The following is an 18,019-nucleotide window of genomic DNA, read 5'->3' on the forward strand; positions in this document are numbered from 1 at the left end:
ACAGAAGCTCTTTCTGAAAGATGGCTGAACGTGCCAAACGCTCCACACTTGGTCTGTGAGATTTCTGCATTGACGTAAATAAAGTTGGACCAAACTCACAGCAGTTTGAATTCAATCAGCTCTTAGCCACTGTGCTTTTTACCAAATATTTGGCTCTTCTTCAGGCTGCAAAATATGAGGAACCTTTATCATGTAGCTTTGTGATCAAATCATAATCCAAATATTGTGGCAGTTTTTTTTTTACTTCAGTGGTGTACAAACATGGATGACGGACGCATAGAGAAAAACAAAATGAGATAAGAAAAATCAGGACTTGGGCTTCTGTTCTTTGAAGAAGTTTAGAGTGACTTTCTCAAAATGAAAGTTGTCCCCAGTTGACGTCCAATAATTGATACACCAAATAGTTATTTTATACCATTCAAAAAGCAATATTTTTAACATCCTTTTTCTGTCTCCTGAAAAAAATGATGTACCAGTTTTGAAGACTGTCTCCACAGGCCTCCAAATTCAAATAATTGCTGTTACATGAGCAAGTTCTGTCCTTTTATCTTATAATAATTATAATACAGAATTATTGGTGCAATATCGATCAATATTGAATTTGTTTTATTTATCAGATATTGCATATTGTATTGTTCATTTTCCCTATTTTTACATTCCGATTTCTTTTTCGTCATCTAGCATTTAAAATGTTTTTAAGACGCTAATAAATTAATAATAAATCAATAGCAAATCTCAAAATCAAAGTCTGTATTTCATACTGTAGGTTTTAATACTTTAATGCACGATTCATTTTATGTGTGTGTGTGTGTGTGTTATTGTACAGTTCTATATATAAAGTTAGGTATATTACAGCCAACCTTATCCACATACATGCAGTATATTTACATATAGCTATATGTACAATATAACAGATCTGATTTTTTTGTCACAAATTGTAAGCACTGTACATTACTTGCCAGCTCTTTATATAAAAATTGATATATAGTTTCATGTGCATCATGATTTTCTTTAAAACTGCTTTAAACTGTTTTTTTTTGTTGTTGTTGTTGTTGTTGTTGTTGTTTGTTTTTGTGAAAAGTGCTATGTAAATACATTTATTTGTGACTTTCTTTTTATTGTTAAGAATTTTTATTTTAGAATTTTAATGTTGGTGTATATTATTATTTATTTTTAGCTTTTTAATTTAATTTAATTTTTTAAGGTATATATTTAAAATAAGAAAATAATTGCCAGTGGTATATTTTTTTAAAAAAATATTCAAGAGGTTTATATATATATATATATATGTGTGTGTGTGTGTGTGTGTGTGTGTGTGTGTGTGTGTGTGTGTGTGTGTATGTATATATATATATATATATATATATATATATATATATATATATATATATATATATGCATATGTATATGTATATATATATATATATATATATATATGTGTGTGTGTGTGTGTGTGTGTGTGTATATATATATACAAGACAAAAAAATTGCTGAAATTATTAAAATAACCCCCTCAAAAGTTTGGGAACCCTTGGTTCTTAATACTGTGTTCTGTTACCTGATGATCCACAGCTGTCTTTTCTGTTTTGTGATGGTTGTGCATGAATCCCTTGTTTGTTCTGAACATTTGAAGATCAAGGTAAATTGTACTTAATTTGTGTACCGGGAAACATAGAAGTATCTTCTGTTGCTTACGAAGGGCAGAACTAAATGAAAAAAATATATATTTCAACAAAATAAGACAAATTTGGCCATCTTCGTCGTGTTCAAAAGTTTTCACCCCCCAGCTCTTAATGCATCTTGTTTCCTTCTGGAGCATCAGTGAATGTTAGAACCTTTTTTTAATTGTTGTGTTTGAGTATCAGTCGAGTACCAGCCACATTATTAAATCTGTGCATTTTCGTCACAACTTGTCTTTTACCAATCTTATAATATTTGTCTATATCTCCCCCTCTCAGAGCCGCCCCCGACCACTGCAGCCCCCACCACCACCCGCACCACCAAGTCCATCCTCCCTGACACCACCTTGACCATAACAGCTCCCATCAACCACCATGCCCACTTCACCGCCCCGACTCAGGCCTCCCCGCCGGACAGCGGTCTGGGCACTATCGTGGGCGGTGCTGTCGGTGGGATCCTGATCCTGGTGTTGCTGATGGCGCTGGCGGGGGCTTTCTACATGCGTCAGCGCCGAACATTCAGAGGAGACTACTACACCAAACAGTACATCGGCCCATCCGACATGCAAAAAGAGACGCATCTGGACGTCATTCAACCCCATGAGCTTCAGGACATTTACGGCGACGACTCGGGCAACGGAAGCCAAGACTTGAAGCCCAAACCCGAAGGAGACATTATCTATCCCGATTATCCCAGTGACCACAAAGACATGGAGGGCTGGGGAGACAATCTCAGCCTTCAGAGAGAGGGAACATATTACTCCGACCACCACAACCATCATAACGTGAACCCCAGCGGGCCGCCGCTACACAACGGCTCCCCTTACCTGCAGGACGAGTGCTACGACAACGGCACGGACAGCGACTACGTGTCTCACGTGGATGGATCTGTGATTTCACGCAGGGAATGGTATGTTTGAAAAGGCAGAGGAGCTTTTACTGGACAACAATAATTTAAAATCAGTTAGAAAGTGTTATTTAACTCAGCAGAGTGAGATAAAGTGTATGTTATAAACGTATTCTTCATGCTTGGTTTACGATTTCATCGGCTGTAATTTACTGCAGATATGTTCTGGATGGATTTTCGTTCGGTGGACTGCTGTGACTTCAGGATGTAAAGGGAGAGGTTTACACGGTTTATGATCATAGGGTGGATTAACACAAAGAAAACAAGTCTGCTAAAATTAAGCTACACTGTGTGCGTAACCATTCCAGTTACCACACTGTACATGACTGTTAGCTTTAAAACCAGGTGCAGCGTATTCTTGGTTCTTTCCACTCACTTTGTTTTTCTTTTTTTTTATTAAATGTATACACATGACTTCTCCTGTGTAGGAGCAAAACATGACTTTAGTTTCACATGAAAAGACACATGAACTGAGTTTGAAAGTCTTGAGTCTTACGTTTTTGTTTCAGGGATTTTGTTTCTGTTTTTAATCAGTATTTTGATCTATTTTCTGAGAAAAACATCTGCATTTATTAGAATATATTAATAATTTAATAGATAATTTGAATATCTTTGAGAGAAGCAAAAATGGCCTAAGATAGCATACGTTGGTGTTCCATTAAAAATAAAGTTTTTGTATGTATTATTATTGCTATTGTTGTTATTGTCATTATTTTAAGCAAAAAAAAACAAAACATATTTTAACATTGTTTATAACAAGAAAAAATGGCAGAGAACATAAGACAAATGGTAAGACAAATAACCATAAATAAATATGTATTATGCTAAGTAGTATGCTAAGTTTATTTCATATGATGATATTATATATTATATATTCTCAAGAAAATGTATCTTATTTAAAATAATTTTAATATTATTAGAATAAGTTACTTTTTTAAGAGTAAAAATTGTGTAAGATTATATAAAGAATATTAAAAAAAATGTTTTAGTGTTCAAAATAATAAGAAAAATGATCAGTGTTTTTATTAAAACGTTTAGAAAGAAATGTAAAGAAAAATAAACTTAATTCAGCTTAATATATCAAAAACATTTACATAATAATAATATCTTTAAGATACATCTTTCTCGAGAGGAAATTGCATAAGATTGCATAAAAATGATTTTAAAAAGTTTATTATTATTATTTAAATGACCTTTTTTAGGTTTATGTTTAGAACAAGAAAAGCAATTGCCAGTTGCATTACATTTATTAAATTAACTTGTCAAATATCTTATGCATTTTTCCTTCTCAGCTCAATTAAATTAATTGTAAATGTGTAAATATATTTTTTCTCTGAAAAAAGGAGAAAAATACTGATTAACAAATTAGTTTTGCAGAAATACAGTTTGTTTCACTCGACTCAACACATGCATTTGAACCCAGCTGGTCTATATTTTGATCTATTTCATCACTCCCCTCCTACAGCAGTGTCTTTTTCATTAATGGATAAGTTAGGGAGCAATGGAAGCAGTCCTGGAAGAGTGGTTTTATGTGGTTGTGCTGAGGACCTGTCATAGGCTGATGGGGGGTTGACGTTCACCGAGACAGATCAAAAGGACCACGGTCGGCCCCAGTGGTTTTACCGAAGCCATGTGGCATTTGCCAATTTACTTCAATCCTTTTAATTTTGTGCTGATTTCTTTTTTTCTCTCCATCTCTCCACCCTTGTTACTCATACACTCCCATCCCTGTGTCGAGAGCTTCGGATTTCCCAGAATAAACTGTCTGGCACGCAGCAGACATGTGCAGCATGGGCTTCCACTAGCATGCCTCAACTCAAAGATCCAACTTTGTAATTAATATTTTCTGCCCTCTTGCAAACAGACCTCGCTCCGTTCTGTCTCCGAGTTGTGCCGAGCATCTGTTCGCAAGCACGCAAGGTTGTTTTTCTCCATGGGTCTCGATGGTCACACGTTGCATGCCTGTTGAAAAAGATACGGCAGTTGCTAATGCTCGGATTCATTGTTCATAAATCAGCGGCTTTGTTGCTACAGCTGCAGTACACTCTGTTTTGCATTTTCAAGACCAAAATCTTTTTCCGTTCAACAGGTTGGGCTGCTTCCCATCTGTATCTTAACGGGGCAGTTATTTGTGCCGCTCATTATTAGAAAGAATCATGTAAAAGAGCCCATATCGTAAGAGTTTACCATACTGTAAAAGAATTTGGACGTTAAAACTCAACATTTTCAACAAATGCTCAGCTAATGAACAATGCGTAAATAATTTTGACACCAGAATCTTTTATAGTGCATTTATCCCCAGTATTTTCATTATTTTAACTCCCTTTTTTTTCTAATTTTTGTAATTTCACCTAGAAAGATTCAAAACACACACAAACACAAATCCTTTTTATTTATTACTATTATTTCTTTGATTTTTCTGACTCTTGCATGCATGGTCAATGTAACACAATTTCATGAAGTTGTATACATGTACAAAGCTGTACATTTACTACATAAAACACTATGTTTCTTCCTTTTGAATAAATATCTATTTACAAGCAGCCTTTGGCCGTACATAAAAGCATCATATATTTATTTTTTCACCATTTAATGACATGCTTTTCTGTTCTGTATTCCCAAAGTGTTATTTGTGTTCCTGTTATTACTGTATTTTCCGGATTTGCCTTTCTTTAACAAGACGACTCTTGTTTTTGCAAGTTTAAAAGCACCAGCAATGGTGCAAACTCACTGGATATTTACAACAGTAGCACTTGTGAGTGTTACGGTGGCCAGTTGCGGTATATATTATTTTTTTTGTACATATTCTAGCAGGAGATATTTGTCTATGGACTAAACATATTTTTATATAAGGCCAGAACATTAAGCGGAGGATGTTCACGCTTAGTTAACATGTGCTTTTTATCTTCTCATGTTCATTTTTTTATATATATATTTAGTTCTCAGGAGTTTGAAAGATTATTTTGTACATATTAGAGTTATACAAATGATTGATTGAGTTGCAAATCATTTTGGAAATGAGGGAAAGACGTTGCTTGTTTTTGATGCCTTCTGTTTATAATAAAAAAGTTCTTTTTGGAACATGTCAAAGTGTTTGTGATGTTGATATGTCGTGTTACACTAACACTTTCCATTTTGATCCATGTGATTATTTTAGATCAAATAAATGAATAGTTCAGTAATTATTTACTTCTTTTAGATAGATAGATAGATAGATAGATAGATAGATAGATAGATAACGGTGAAATATGTGTGTATTAGTATATGTATTTATGCATTAATTTATGAATCAATTATGAATTAGTAATAGATATTTTTTACAGTTTTAAAGTTAAATACTACCATTCTTCCTTTGTTTTAATGGAAATATGTATATATAGTGACTTTGGCTGCACATAAAAGCATTATATTTTTTTTTTAGCATTCAAGGTCATGTTTTTCTTTTCTGTATTCCCTAAGTTCAAACAGAACAACATAATACACTTTTAATTCAAGACGCAATCAATGTAAATAATATTTCACGAAGTGTTGCAGAATAAACCGATCTTGTTTTATGCATTTGAAATTATTTGAAGTCATTTTTGCCATAAACAACAGAAGACATACAGCAAATACTGACTGTTCCTCGCACAAGGCTATTATATTGACTCAGCAGATTTGGAAAATAGACAACTAAACTACCTTTATGTTATCTTAATAGTTATTCTCTGAAACTTGACAGCTTCTTGATACTTGTCGCAGAATGGAAAAGAGCAGTTTGGGCTCTTATTTTGTGCTCCGCAGACAAAACAATGTCTTGCGGCTCTGTAGCAGTACAAGAGTGAGCAAACGATGACAGAATTTCCATATTGGCCAAACTACATCCCTTTAATCTTCAAATATTGTCAATAACCAGATAAAGCTGTTGGAGGCGGTGAGGTCCAATCACTCACGGACCCCAACTATGCATTTTTTTGTCATCGATTTGTGTCAGCAGAATATTATGTACCTCTGAAAGGGTATTTGTGTTTTGGAATACCAACAAAGAAAAGTCTGTTTCTTCATTGAAAACTTCTACTTTGTGGGACCTGATTAGACTTCAAAACTGAATTTCGTCCCCAAAGACACCATGTGAAGAATGCTTCGCACCTGTGATTATTGGCTACTGACCCGACGCATCACCCTCCATTACGTCCAACTCAGCACCCTCTCCATCACTGGGAGGGAAAATAGATTTTGGCAATGAGAGGTAATCGATCACATCAGCACAGCCCTGATGCATCATGCTGTCTATTCTTCTCTGTATTGACCAACCACACCAAAACATAGACGCAACCCACACACAACGTCAGCTCTGGATCTGGTCTTGAGAATTTCTCCCTGCTGTTGATTGATCCAGCAATGCCATCTTGAAAAAAAAAAAAAAGACGAGACCCCCTGACCCCAAGCTTCGGTCTTATTCCAGTAGCCTTGTCCAATAGTATTTAGGAGATACTTTCATCCTTATTTGGAATGATAGAACTGAAACTTAAGTTGACATCAAATTCATCCTTGTGGTTAATCAGCAGCTTCCAGGGTGTTTTAGGGGAAGCTCCAGGAGGCAGGCAGACCCTCGGTCACCCCTCATGTCCTACCCTCTGTCATGCTTTCAGCACTCAAGTGGCTCTAGTGTCTTCTCTGCAGCGGGACAGCTTTTGTGTTATCGTGTTGATTCGCCGCAGTGGCCCCAATCTCATCCATCACTGCTTTCAGCAGCACGTTTGTCCAGTTTGAGTATAAATATCTCGCTGCCGGTGGCCTCAAGTTACCTTCTCTCTGCTTCTCTAATTTCAGCTATTTTTCATATGTATCACCTCTTCTAGATGTTTTACACTTAACAAATCTAAAACGTGAAATCTGAAGTAAATCGCTCGTCCAAATCCACACTTCTGATACTAGTCATAGTTAAAAAACTAAAACGATTTTGTATTTCTACTTTATTTTTATTACAAATTTTATTATCAGAAGTAAAATAATAATAATAGTAATAATGATGATGAGTTTTTAATTTTATTGTAATGTTTTAAAGTTTTTTTTTAAGTAAAAAAACTTAAAACAGTATAAAGTAAGGTAACTGAGAGAGCTCAAGGCACTGCAACTTGAGAAAACAAATAGAAAAAGCACCAACAAATTAAGGAAACATCATCATCAGTTTGACAGCACATGCTCACAACACAATCAAATCCAGAAAAATGCTGCAAATGCTCACAACACAATCAAATCCAGAAACATGCTGCAAATGCTCACAACACAATCAAATCCAGAAACATTCTGCAAATGCTCACAACACAATCAAATCCAGAAAAATGCTGCAAATGCTCACAACACAATCAAATACAGAAACATGCTGCAAATGCTCACAACACAATTAAATACAGAAACGAGCTGCAAGTAGCACAGACCACAATTGGGATACAACAATGCTTATGAAAAATAACCATGGTTTTATTACCGTAAAAGTGTAGTAAACATATTTTTGTTTGTTTTGTTTTTCTGGCATATATTGATTAACATTTGTATAAACAGATATCATGGTGAATGGTTAGTGCAGCAAAAGCATGGTTTATTAATGATTGCCATGATTTAATTACATTTTACATTTGCAATATTGCAATATATATATAAGGTAAAAGTAACCAGCTTACACAATAGTTCACAGTCTTAATAATTGTGTATTTCATCAGCTTATTTAGGCTAATAATATCCAAAAAAGTGAAGGAGTCATATGATCAGGATGTTTAAAAAAAAATCTCACCTTTCAAAGTGGTCACTGATAAGCATGTCAGAAGTTTGTCACAAGAAATTTGCGGTTTCCTTAAACATTTCCAGTGTGGTCTGTGCAAATTTACAGTGTTTGTGTTTTTCTTTTCTTTTTTGCGTTTTGAGTATTTGCAGCACATGTGCTGTCAAACTGCTGAAGATGTTTAGTTAATTTGCTTGTGTTTTTTCTGTTTGCATGTGGGTTTTTTTGGTGTTTTTTTTTTTTCATTTGCAGTGCATTGAGCAATCGTAATAGTTCCTTTAAGGCATAACAATGCAGAAGATTCTGAATTCAGATTCTACATCCCAGAAATTGGGCCTCAAACTTTTGGGCCCCACTGTAACTCCTCTGAAAGGATGAGTGACAGCATTAAATAATTATCAGGGTATTGTTCACCGTGCTCTCCTGTAACTACTTAAGTGTTGTTCACATGTTCTCAGTTCAGAAACTGGGACTCCCACTGCAGCTTGGATTTAAAGGTTGCAGAGCAGGCTACTCTCATTCTTGTTCATCCTAGAAAAACAAAAATGAGCACAAGATCACACCATTGTTGGCTAATGAACACAACCCGAGCATCGGGGAGCTCACATCAAAGGCCACAACTGACACAGCAGAACACACAAATTGTCTGAGCTCATGGATATGGAAGTAATGAAATGCTTCAGAGGGGGAGACAGTGGGTGATAGTTAAAACACAAAGTGGGGTCCTGTGGAAAAAAAAAATGCCTGGTTTGGAAAATTCATCCAGAAAACGAAATAAAGTTGCAGTCTACTTCTATCTTGAACAAGTGTTCCCTATGGGTCATTGCTTCACATCTGATTATGTGAGTGAATCTGGATGAAAATACGGGAATTTGGGTGGTTTAAAGAAGTTCTTCTTAAATCAGCAGAAAAATGCAGTCTCCATAGAAACTTGGCTTGCTGCACTCTGTGAATGAGGACAAGTCATTGAGCACGACAGGCCTCTCCAATATTTACCAAATGACTCCCACGACTGTTTGTTGTTTAGCGTTTCTTCACTCAGAGAGAAACAGCAGCCAACAGCATACTCAGAAACTTCTGACGCTTGTTGAATCGACAGTACATTTTTAGCAGCTGTGTTTACCATAAGCTTTGTACTAAATTCAATGACAATGTGGTACAATATTGTAACAGTAATTACTAACTAACATACAATAATAGTGAGAATGTGTAATTAATGTGTAATTAAGATTAATTCATAATTGCATAAATGCATAAATACATATACTTATACACATCTATCTATCTATCTATCTATCTATCTATCTATCTATCTATCTATCTATCTATCTATCTATCTATCTATCTATCTATCTATCTATCTATCTATCTATCTATCTGTCTGTCTGTCTGTCTGTCTGTCTGTTTGTTAATTCATTTTTACATTCTTTTCCTGTTAAAATTATATTTGTTTTTACAGATCATTTAAAGAGTACTGTCTCAACTGTGTAACTTTTTATAAACAATAATAATAATAATAATAATATATATATATATATATATATATATATATATATATATATATATATATATATATATATATATATATATATATATATATATATATATATATATATATATCCTAAACATTAACACAGACTTATACTCATATTCAAATTTCAAATGAGAAATGTTTGAAAGAACCAGTGGACTCTTAAATGCTTTCTAAATGAGGCATTTTATATACAGAAACTTCAAAGCAACAAAGGACTGTTTGTTATCATTGAACCCCAATGAGAGTAAGAAGAAAGACAGAATGGGTTGTGTTTCATCACTCCATTGAATACTGGAGGCTTCAGATGGTAGACAAAATGTGAGAAGTTGGTACAGAATCCATGAGAACCCTCAGATGTCTTGTGCATATTGGCTCCAGCCATTCAACTAGTCTTGGGGTTTGCTGAGAACCAGAACCTAAAAATACAGTTCAGTAGTTAGTGGTTTTGCTAATGAGAACATGTTTGATTTAAAGCTTCTCTCATGACCTGGGCTCTAATTGGGATCGTGGCATGTAAGCCCTGTGAACAGTTTGGGTGGGCAACAATTTAACTGAAAACTGACAGTGAAACAACCTCACAGTGTTTTCAGTGCTAAAGAAGATATAATCCTACATGAGCTGAAATCCTTTGAAACAATATACAACCCCCAATTCCTGTAGTTCTGGACTATTGGCTTCTTTAATGATTTCTTTTTCAAGCCTAAATCTTTTGATTGTTATACCATGTGTGGCCATCTGCCTCTCTTTGTAATGTTTCTTTAGTGAGGCACTTACTTCAACAGTTTCCTTGTGTCGCTGAGGTATTTTGATGTGTTTATCCCACCTGTTGTGCTGCTAACAGGTGGACAGTAACCAGATAAGAATCACAAGAAAAGACGGAGGATTTTGCACAGCGGCATCTCAGAATGGGCATTGTGTGGGTTTAAGGACTGTATAATTAGAATATATGAGAGTATATTTATAGTATGTGTGCACATGGACACTCATCAGCACTGCCTCTATCATTAAAACATCTATCAACTTCTGGTTTTTAATTTCCCAAAGCGTCTGTAGTTGCTGCCATATTGAGACTTGGAGAAAGATTTTCTCCAAGTCCAAAGACGAACTGCAGTCTTTGAATATTAAAAATATGTACACCACTGTTTTAGGGTTTTAGAGTATTTATTTTATTTATTATTATATTTTTATTTAATTTTGATAAATATTATTATTCAATGATACTTTAAATTGATTTTTTTTAAATGATAGTGAATTTGTGTTACATTACATACATACAAGAGTTTAAATAAATGTAGTTCTTTAAAGTTTTTTTCAGAGAAACCACAAAAATATTAAGCAGCACAACAAGTTTTATAAATGTAAAGAATATTAATAATAATAATAATGTTTCTTGAATGTCAAAACATCAACCATTAATCACATTTCAAATTATATTTAAATAGAAAACTGTTCTTTTAACTTTTAGTAATATTTCACAATACTGCTGTTTTTACTGTATTTCTGTTTAAAAAATTTTGATTCTAATAGAGTAATGACTACAATAATTCAGCTTTGCCAAAATAAATCACAATTTAAAACATATTTAAGTAGAAAACAGTTACTTTAAATTTTAATAATACAGTATTTCACAACTGTGCTGTTTTACTGTAAAAATGCAGTTTCAGTGATAAGACCGGGGGTCGGGTCTCGGGGGCAGCAGTCTAAGCAGAGACGCCCAGACTTCCCTCTCCCTAGACACTTCCTCCAGCTCTTACGGGGGGAAACTGAGACATAATCCCTCCAGTGTGTCCTCGGTCTTCTCCAGGGCCTCCTCCCGGTGGGACGTGCCCGGAACAACTTCCCAGGAAGGTGTCGAGGAGGCATCCGGAACAGATGCCCGAGCCACCTCAGCTGGCTAATCTCGATGTGGAGTAGCAGCGGCTCTACTCTGAGCTCCTCCTGTGTGGCAGAGCTCCTCACCCTATCTCTAAGGGAGCGCCCAGCCACCCTGTGGAGAAAGCTCATTTAAGCCGCCTGTATCCGGGAGCTCATGACCATAGGTGAGAGTAGTAATGTTATGTTTATCCTCGTCTCCGTTCCTTCATTTGCCACAGAGCTCAACCATGACAGAAGAACCAAGCATGACTGTAAGCGGCACCCCCTCCACCCTTGTTTGGTTTCCGTTTTTTAAAAAGTAAACATGGTGACTAAACATGGTGGACTGAGCATGCCGTGGCTCAATCAAACTCTGATCCTGTCAGTTATGTGAGGGTGTTCATGCGACTCGCCCTTGCCATCTCCCTCGAGGGGGGAACCCTAATGATTCTGTTGCGGTTCCGGATAACATATCATCACCACGCAGAGCTCCTAGACACCACCAACCTCGACTGGAAAGAGGCAGTCATCCGGTGTCTGGAGAGCCTCTGATATTGATCTGTAACCCTTCCGCCAGTCATTCCCAAGTCAAGTCCGCTGGCCATTCCCAAGTCAGCCCTGCCGGCCGCGCTGATGTCAAGCCCATTGGCCGCGGCCTACACAAGCCTGCCAGCCGCCTGGTTTACCCATAACCAAGGGAGGAAAATGAGGAGGGAAAGACGTTTCACAGCCATCCTCCTAGCCCCAGAGCTCACTCCCATGTTGGCTCCAGCCCCAGAGCTTGCTCCCGTGTTGTCTCCAGCCCCAGAGCTTGCTCCAGTGCCAGCTCCTCGAAAGCATCTTGCTGTGCCTGCTCCTCCAGGCTCTTCCCTGACCAGGGAGATCTCCTGACCCCCAGTTGAATCCAGGGAGGGCTCCTGACACCCCAGTTAAGCATAGGGAGGGCTCCTGATTACCAGTTTGGCCCAAGGAGGGCTCCTGATTCCCCATATAGAAGACCAAGATGGTAGTGCGTACACATCGTCCAGTCCAGTTTTTGCAATTTTGCAGTATTTTTCCTGCTCATCTCGGATCTGTTCATACTGAACAGCTTTGCTTTAACATCCTACACCTGATAGGAGCTTTTGGATATTGGTGAGGACTGTACCAACAGTTTAACACCAATCTTCGACTCACCCCTGACATCTCCAGAACACCCGAGGCTACGCACTCTACCCGGCTGGGCGGAAGTGCTCGCAGGCGGTGTCGAGATCGTAAACAAAGGCGGGGGAAGCGCAGAGGTCTAAGAGCTAAGCTAAAGCTAATACTGCTCCGGCTCTCTTTACCTAGCATTTTCCTCGCTAATGTGCGGTCACTGGTGAACAAAATGTACGAGTTACGACTGTACGACTATGTCCATAATACTTATCTGTATAGTTATTGTACATATTGCAGACCTTGTATATTCTGTACTTACTGCTTATTGCACTTCTGGTTAGATGCTAACTGCATTGCGCTGCCTTGTACCTTACATGTGCAATGACAATAAAGTTGAATCTAATATAATCGAATCTAATGTAGCCCAGGGAGGCTCCTGACCCCCAATTAAGCCCAAGGAGGGCTCCTGATTCCCCGTTTAGCCCAGGGAGGACTCCTGATCCCCCGTTAAGCCTAAGGAGGGCCATAGGTCCTGAGTTCAGCCCTGTAAGTTCAGTTAGTGTTTGTCGGTTCTAGTCGTAACATCCATGTTGTGTTCCTGTGTGTCTCTGCCTGTCCTGTGTTCCCTGGAGTTTTGATTATTATAGGACTGTTTGGTAAGTTCATTCTCGTCTCATCGTTTCTTGCTTTAAATATATATATTTTTTTAAAAACATCTTAAATTTAGGCATAAATAAAGAACAACAAAATATGACTATACGGCAAATAAATACTTTACAAAATAATTTTTACTATTGCATTCATTGTCAAGTTCATTATATGTGTCCAATCCCTCAACCTCCCATCTGCCCTGTTATAAGCAACTTAGCAGCTGTTCAGTTAAACGTTCTTGCCACAGTCATTTGGTCTGATTAATTGCTCTTCCTTCTTGATTCTTTTAATGAAAGCTGAGGAGACCAGGGATTAAGGCATCCCAGTATTAAAAAGGATTTGTTATATTTTTAAAAGCGGTCCACCACAAAATACATTTCTACAATGGCAGGGAGGAGGATGAGGTTACAGAGTCTAATAAATTGCTTATGATAGAATGTTAGGGGAACAGCCAGCCTTTAAAAGCCATTAAAGTCAAGCAGCTTGAAGCCCTAATTACAGGGACTTAACATCGGGCTGTGCTGCATTCATGCTGTGATGGTCAAATGTTAGCCTCTGTTTTGGCCTGCTGCGCTAGAGGAAGCAAAATAGACTCTCCCTGTCAAAGCGTTGAAGAGTTGTGCTGCGCATTGCTAAGATTTTCAGTCACATTGCCAAGAAACCAAATGAGAAGAGAAAATGGTAAGAATGCAAATTCAGACTTCAGTGTTAAATAACACTTGACTTCATCCATGGTTACACCCAAAAAGCCATTAAAACATATAATAAATAAGTCTAAATTGCCCCCGAATGCTCTATTATGTGCCTGTGCCAACTAAAATTCCACAGGAAGAAAGATGAACTGTGGAGGAGAAGGAAAAGAAAAGAGCTAAGCATTTCTCTACAAGTCGAAAAGGCTACTATAAGGAAGTATTCAAGTAACACCTCTTTACCTTGGCCCGCTATGTTTCCTTCAGTGTAATTTCTCCTCTGGGCCCCTGTTGCAGTTTTCTAATCAATACCACATTGCGGGGAAACTAATGTCATACTCTTTATGTAATGTTATTAGTTGCCAAATGTTTTACGTAGATGGTGCATTAACTAAAGTTATTGAAATTCTGTACACAACATACCTCGATAAATGACTCAAAGACAAAATATACAAAATTATTTTGTCTTGTTCATCCTAGCATTGTTTGACAAAGGATTCAGGGGCTAAACAATTTATAGCAAAATTCAGACACAATTTAATCTTGCTGTCAAAATAGTCTGCTTAGGTTTTAATTTGCCTAATGGCCGATGCAAGCAGCACTGTGTTTGATCTTAAAATGTGCGCTTTGTTTGAAAAATGATATTAAACTCACAATGTAAACAATGAAAATGAAAAATCTAATCAGTGGAAAGAGAACAAAAAAATAAATAAATAAACAAAAGCATGAAACTAAACAACTTTCACATTCACACAGGACATGTTTATGTGGTTGAAAAACACAAGACAAATGGGCAAAAAACATGTTTTTCAGAATGCACTGCTGCGAGGCTCAAGCACAATTGTCAGACACTTCTGTCTAGTGAGTGTTTAAAAAACAAAAGATTGCTAAAGTAGTGCAGTGGAATGGGAAAATGTGTCCTGTGTAAAAAGAAAAATGTGTCCACAAGTGTGTACATAGACATGTTTAGCTACAAAAGCCTTTTTTGGGAAATATGTACTTATTGTACACATTGTATTCTCTACACTCCCACAAGGGGAGCTCTAGTGTAAATATTCGCTTACTGTCAGTTTTGTCTTGTAGAAGCGCACGTTACCGCGTTACCATTACCATTACATTTAAAAAAGTAATTGCGACTTTATATCTCAAAGTTATTACGTTTCCTCACAATTACGACTTTGTGAGAGTTTTTTGTGAACTTGCAATTGCGAGAAAATAAACCAGAATTGCAGAATCTAAAGTCGCAGTTGTGAGTAAACTTGCGAAGATAAAAATATTGACAAAATTGCATGATGTAAACTGGAAATTGTGAATTATAATGTCAGAATTGTGAAATATAAATTTACAATGGCGATAAAAAGTTTATATCTTACAATTTAGACTTTTTCCTCCAGTTTTAAGTTTATATCTCACAATTCAGATTTTTTGCTTTTTTTTCATGATTTTTCTCACATGCAATTCTTACTTTATAACTATATGAATTCACAATTGTTAGACATAAAGTTGTGATTAACTTTTTAAATGTTTTATTCAGTGGCGCAAATGGGCTATCATACTTTCAACTTCTGTCATGACTGAACAACAGTTTGATGAGTCTTGCTGAGTAAGTAAGTTAAAATCAATATGTTTATAGAAACTTGAGTAATAACACATCCAGTTTAATGGCAGACAGATATCTTAATGTAGCTCCTTTGCGCCATTAAGTAACAAGGTAATGTATGTCCGAGGTTTGCATCTGTGTCGGTTAGTTGTGTAAAGTATATTTCCACCCCCAAACAACCAAGTGATTCAATAGTCTATGAGACTGCAAGACCTTAAAGTTATATTTGTAACCCCACTGACTGTAAATCACAGAGTAATATAGTGCTTTCAATTAGTTGTGTCTCACTAGAGGCACCCCTGGTGTCTGAGTAACAAAAGGCCTTCTGACAGCTTCTCAGTTCCCATGTTGTCCGGGCGTCCAGTCACGTTATTAAATTCACCACTGGCAGCGATACCTGGAGGGCTCGTGCATTTATGTCATTCCATCATTGGGGATAAAGGCTCTGGAAGCCGTGACAATGCAATTTCATTTCTCGCTGCTTGTGTAATGCCAGAATGCAATAAAACTGTCTAGCCTCATGTCTGGCTCCAGTCGGACTGTTTTACTGAACCAAAATTCTAGCCCTGAAAACTATTAGTAGCGAAATGTCATGTAGAATAATAGCATCTTGTTCCTTGTAGGTTTAGCTGTTGGACACCATAAAGCAGCTGGTGATGAACAAGTGAGTCACTAACCACCCGGGAGGTAAACCTCACATGTTTTAATGACTAGCCTACACTGAAAAACTGGTTGGGCTACAGGTCAAATCAAAGATCTGCTTATTTTATTTGGCAGTCGTTACTTTGGTATTAGAGGTCTGTGTGTGGGTATTAAATGTCTCTTATCTATTAAAGTTTATAGAGTCGTTTCGGTTTCTTGCTTTTTGGTAGAAGCTGCTGATATTTAAGTGTAAAGATTAATTTTCCACTTTTGCAGGTTTTATTTTGGTGGGTTTGGATGATTTTTTTTTTTTTTTTTTTTTTTTTTTTTGCGGTTACAAAGTGTCTGCCTTTCAGTATTTCCATCACTAAATCACAAAAGAGCAGCAAAGTATCGAGAAAGAGAGAGAAAGAGAGAGAGAGAGAGAGAGAGAATAAAAATCTATAAAAAACTAAAATATTTCAGTACTTTTCAGCCTCTCTTTGTGGTTTTATCTGTAAGACAAACTACGTGATTTAATGAACAACCAATTTATTTGTTAAGTCAAAACGACCTTGAGGAGAGAAATATATTTATCACCCCAACTGATGCATAACATTTGCTTTTATTAATTAAATTTGTGGGAGAGTGCTGTATAGAGATGTTTTGAATGAATTATAGCTGGCTTTTGCCTGAATTGCAGACCTGGGAAGGTCGTTCAGAAGGTTTGTTGTGCAAAATAAATAAATATAAATGAAAAACTGATTTACTACCCATCGGTGAGAACTTCAGCTACTGTTTGTGACAAAAAGAAAAAAGCTTCAATATTTAAATATAAATATGTTGAAGAAAAATCAAAACTAAATAGTCTTTGAAGTGATGGTTCTTATTTATTTTATTTTATATATTTTGTTTAACTGACAATCTCATCATTAACAGCTACATATTGGTTATCTTTGAACTTTATTATTGAACCATTAAATGAACAAAATTATTTAAAAAATAAATGTTATTTTTATACAATTTATATTTTGTATCTATTGAATGAGAAAATAATAATATTTACATTTTATTTAACATTTATTTATTGCTTGTTTATTTCTATCTTATTAGACATTTTTTATTAGCCATCAGCAGCAGCTAAATGTATTTTTGTAATTATTTGTAACTTTAAACTTTATAATCGGTGAAATTTATACACACACACACACACACACACACACACTAACTGTATACACACAAACACAAGCTTTTTGTTCATTCATTCATTTTGAATATTTACATTTTATTTAACATTTAATGTATTTTATTTATTTGTTTGTTAAATTTTTGTCACTATACATATGCATTTATAAATAATTTTTATTATTATTTAATCACTTCTACTGTATAAAGAGTGGACTGTTGACTATTGATTATTGATAGGTAATACATTTTCTCTTAACCATTTCTTTCATTTTCCTATTTATGTTTCAGGTTAATTTTCTGGAAGAAAGTGCATGGTGGTTTATATCTTGAGCTGAAAGGACCTCACATTAAGCGTTAATAGCACAACTAATTACTTGCGATTAACATCGGCCTATTAG

The 18,019-nt window shown here is 36.1% G+C and overlaps 1 protein-coding gene and 1 long non-coding RNA gene across 2 annotated transcripts in view; one reads left to right on the top strand and one right to left on the bottom strand.

The window, feature by feature from the left end:
- Positions 1 to 5,671, top strand: part of LOC113115224 (nectin-3-like protein) — a 35,452-nt gene extending 29,781 nt beyond the window's left edge. The window contains exon 6 of the mRNA XM_026282653.1: positions 1,959 to 5,671. Within this exon, the coding sequence (XP_026138438.1) occupies positions 1,959 to 2,599 (641 nt within the window). The 3' untranslated portion in view covers positions 2,600 to 5,671. The remainder of the gene's footprint in view (positions 1 to 1,958) is intronic.
- Positions 5,672 to 8,302: 2,631 nt separating this feature from the next.
- Positions 8,303 to 18,019, bottom strand: part of LOC113115227 (uncharacterized) — a 16,301-nt gene continuing 6,584 nt past the window's right edge. Inside the window, exon 3 of the long non-coding RNA XR_003293843.1 lies at positions 8,303 to 8,878. This is a non-coding gene — a long non-coding RNA (uncharacterized LOC113115227). The remainder of the gene's footprint in view (positions 8,879 to 18,019) is intronic.

This window comes from Carassius auratus, chromosome 15 (assembly GCF_003368295.1).
Source record: "Carassius auratus strain Wakin chromosome 15, ASM336829v1, whole genome shotgun sequence".
Classification (NCBI taxonomy): domain Eukaryota; kingdom Metazoa; phylum Chordata; class Actinopteri; order Cypriniformes; family Cyprinidae; genus Carassius; species Carassius auratus.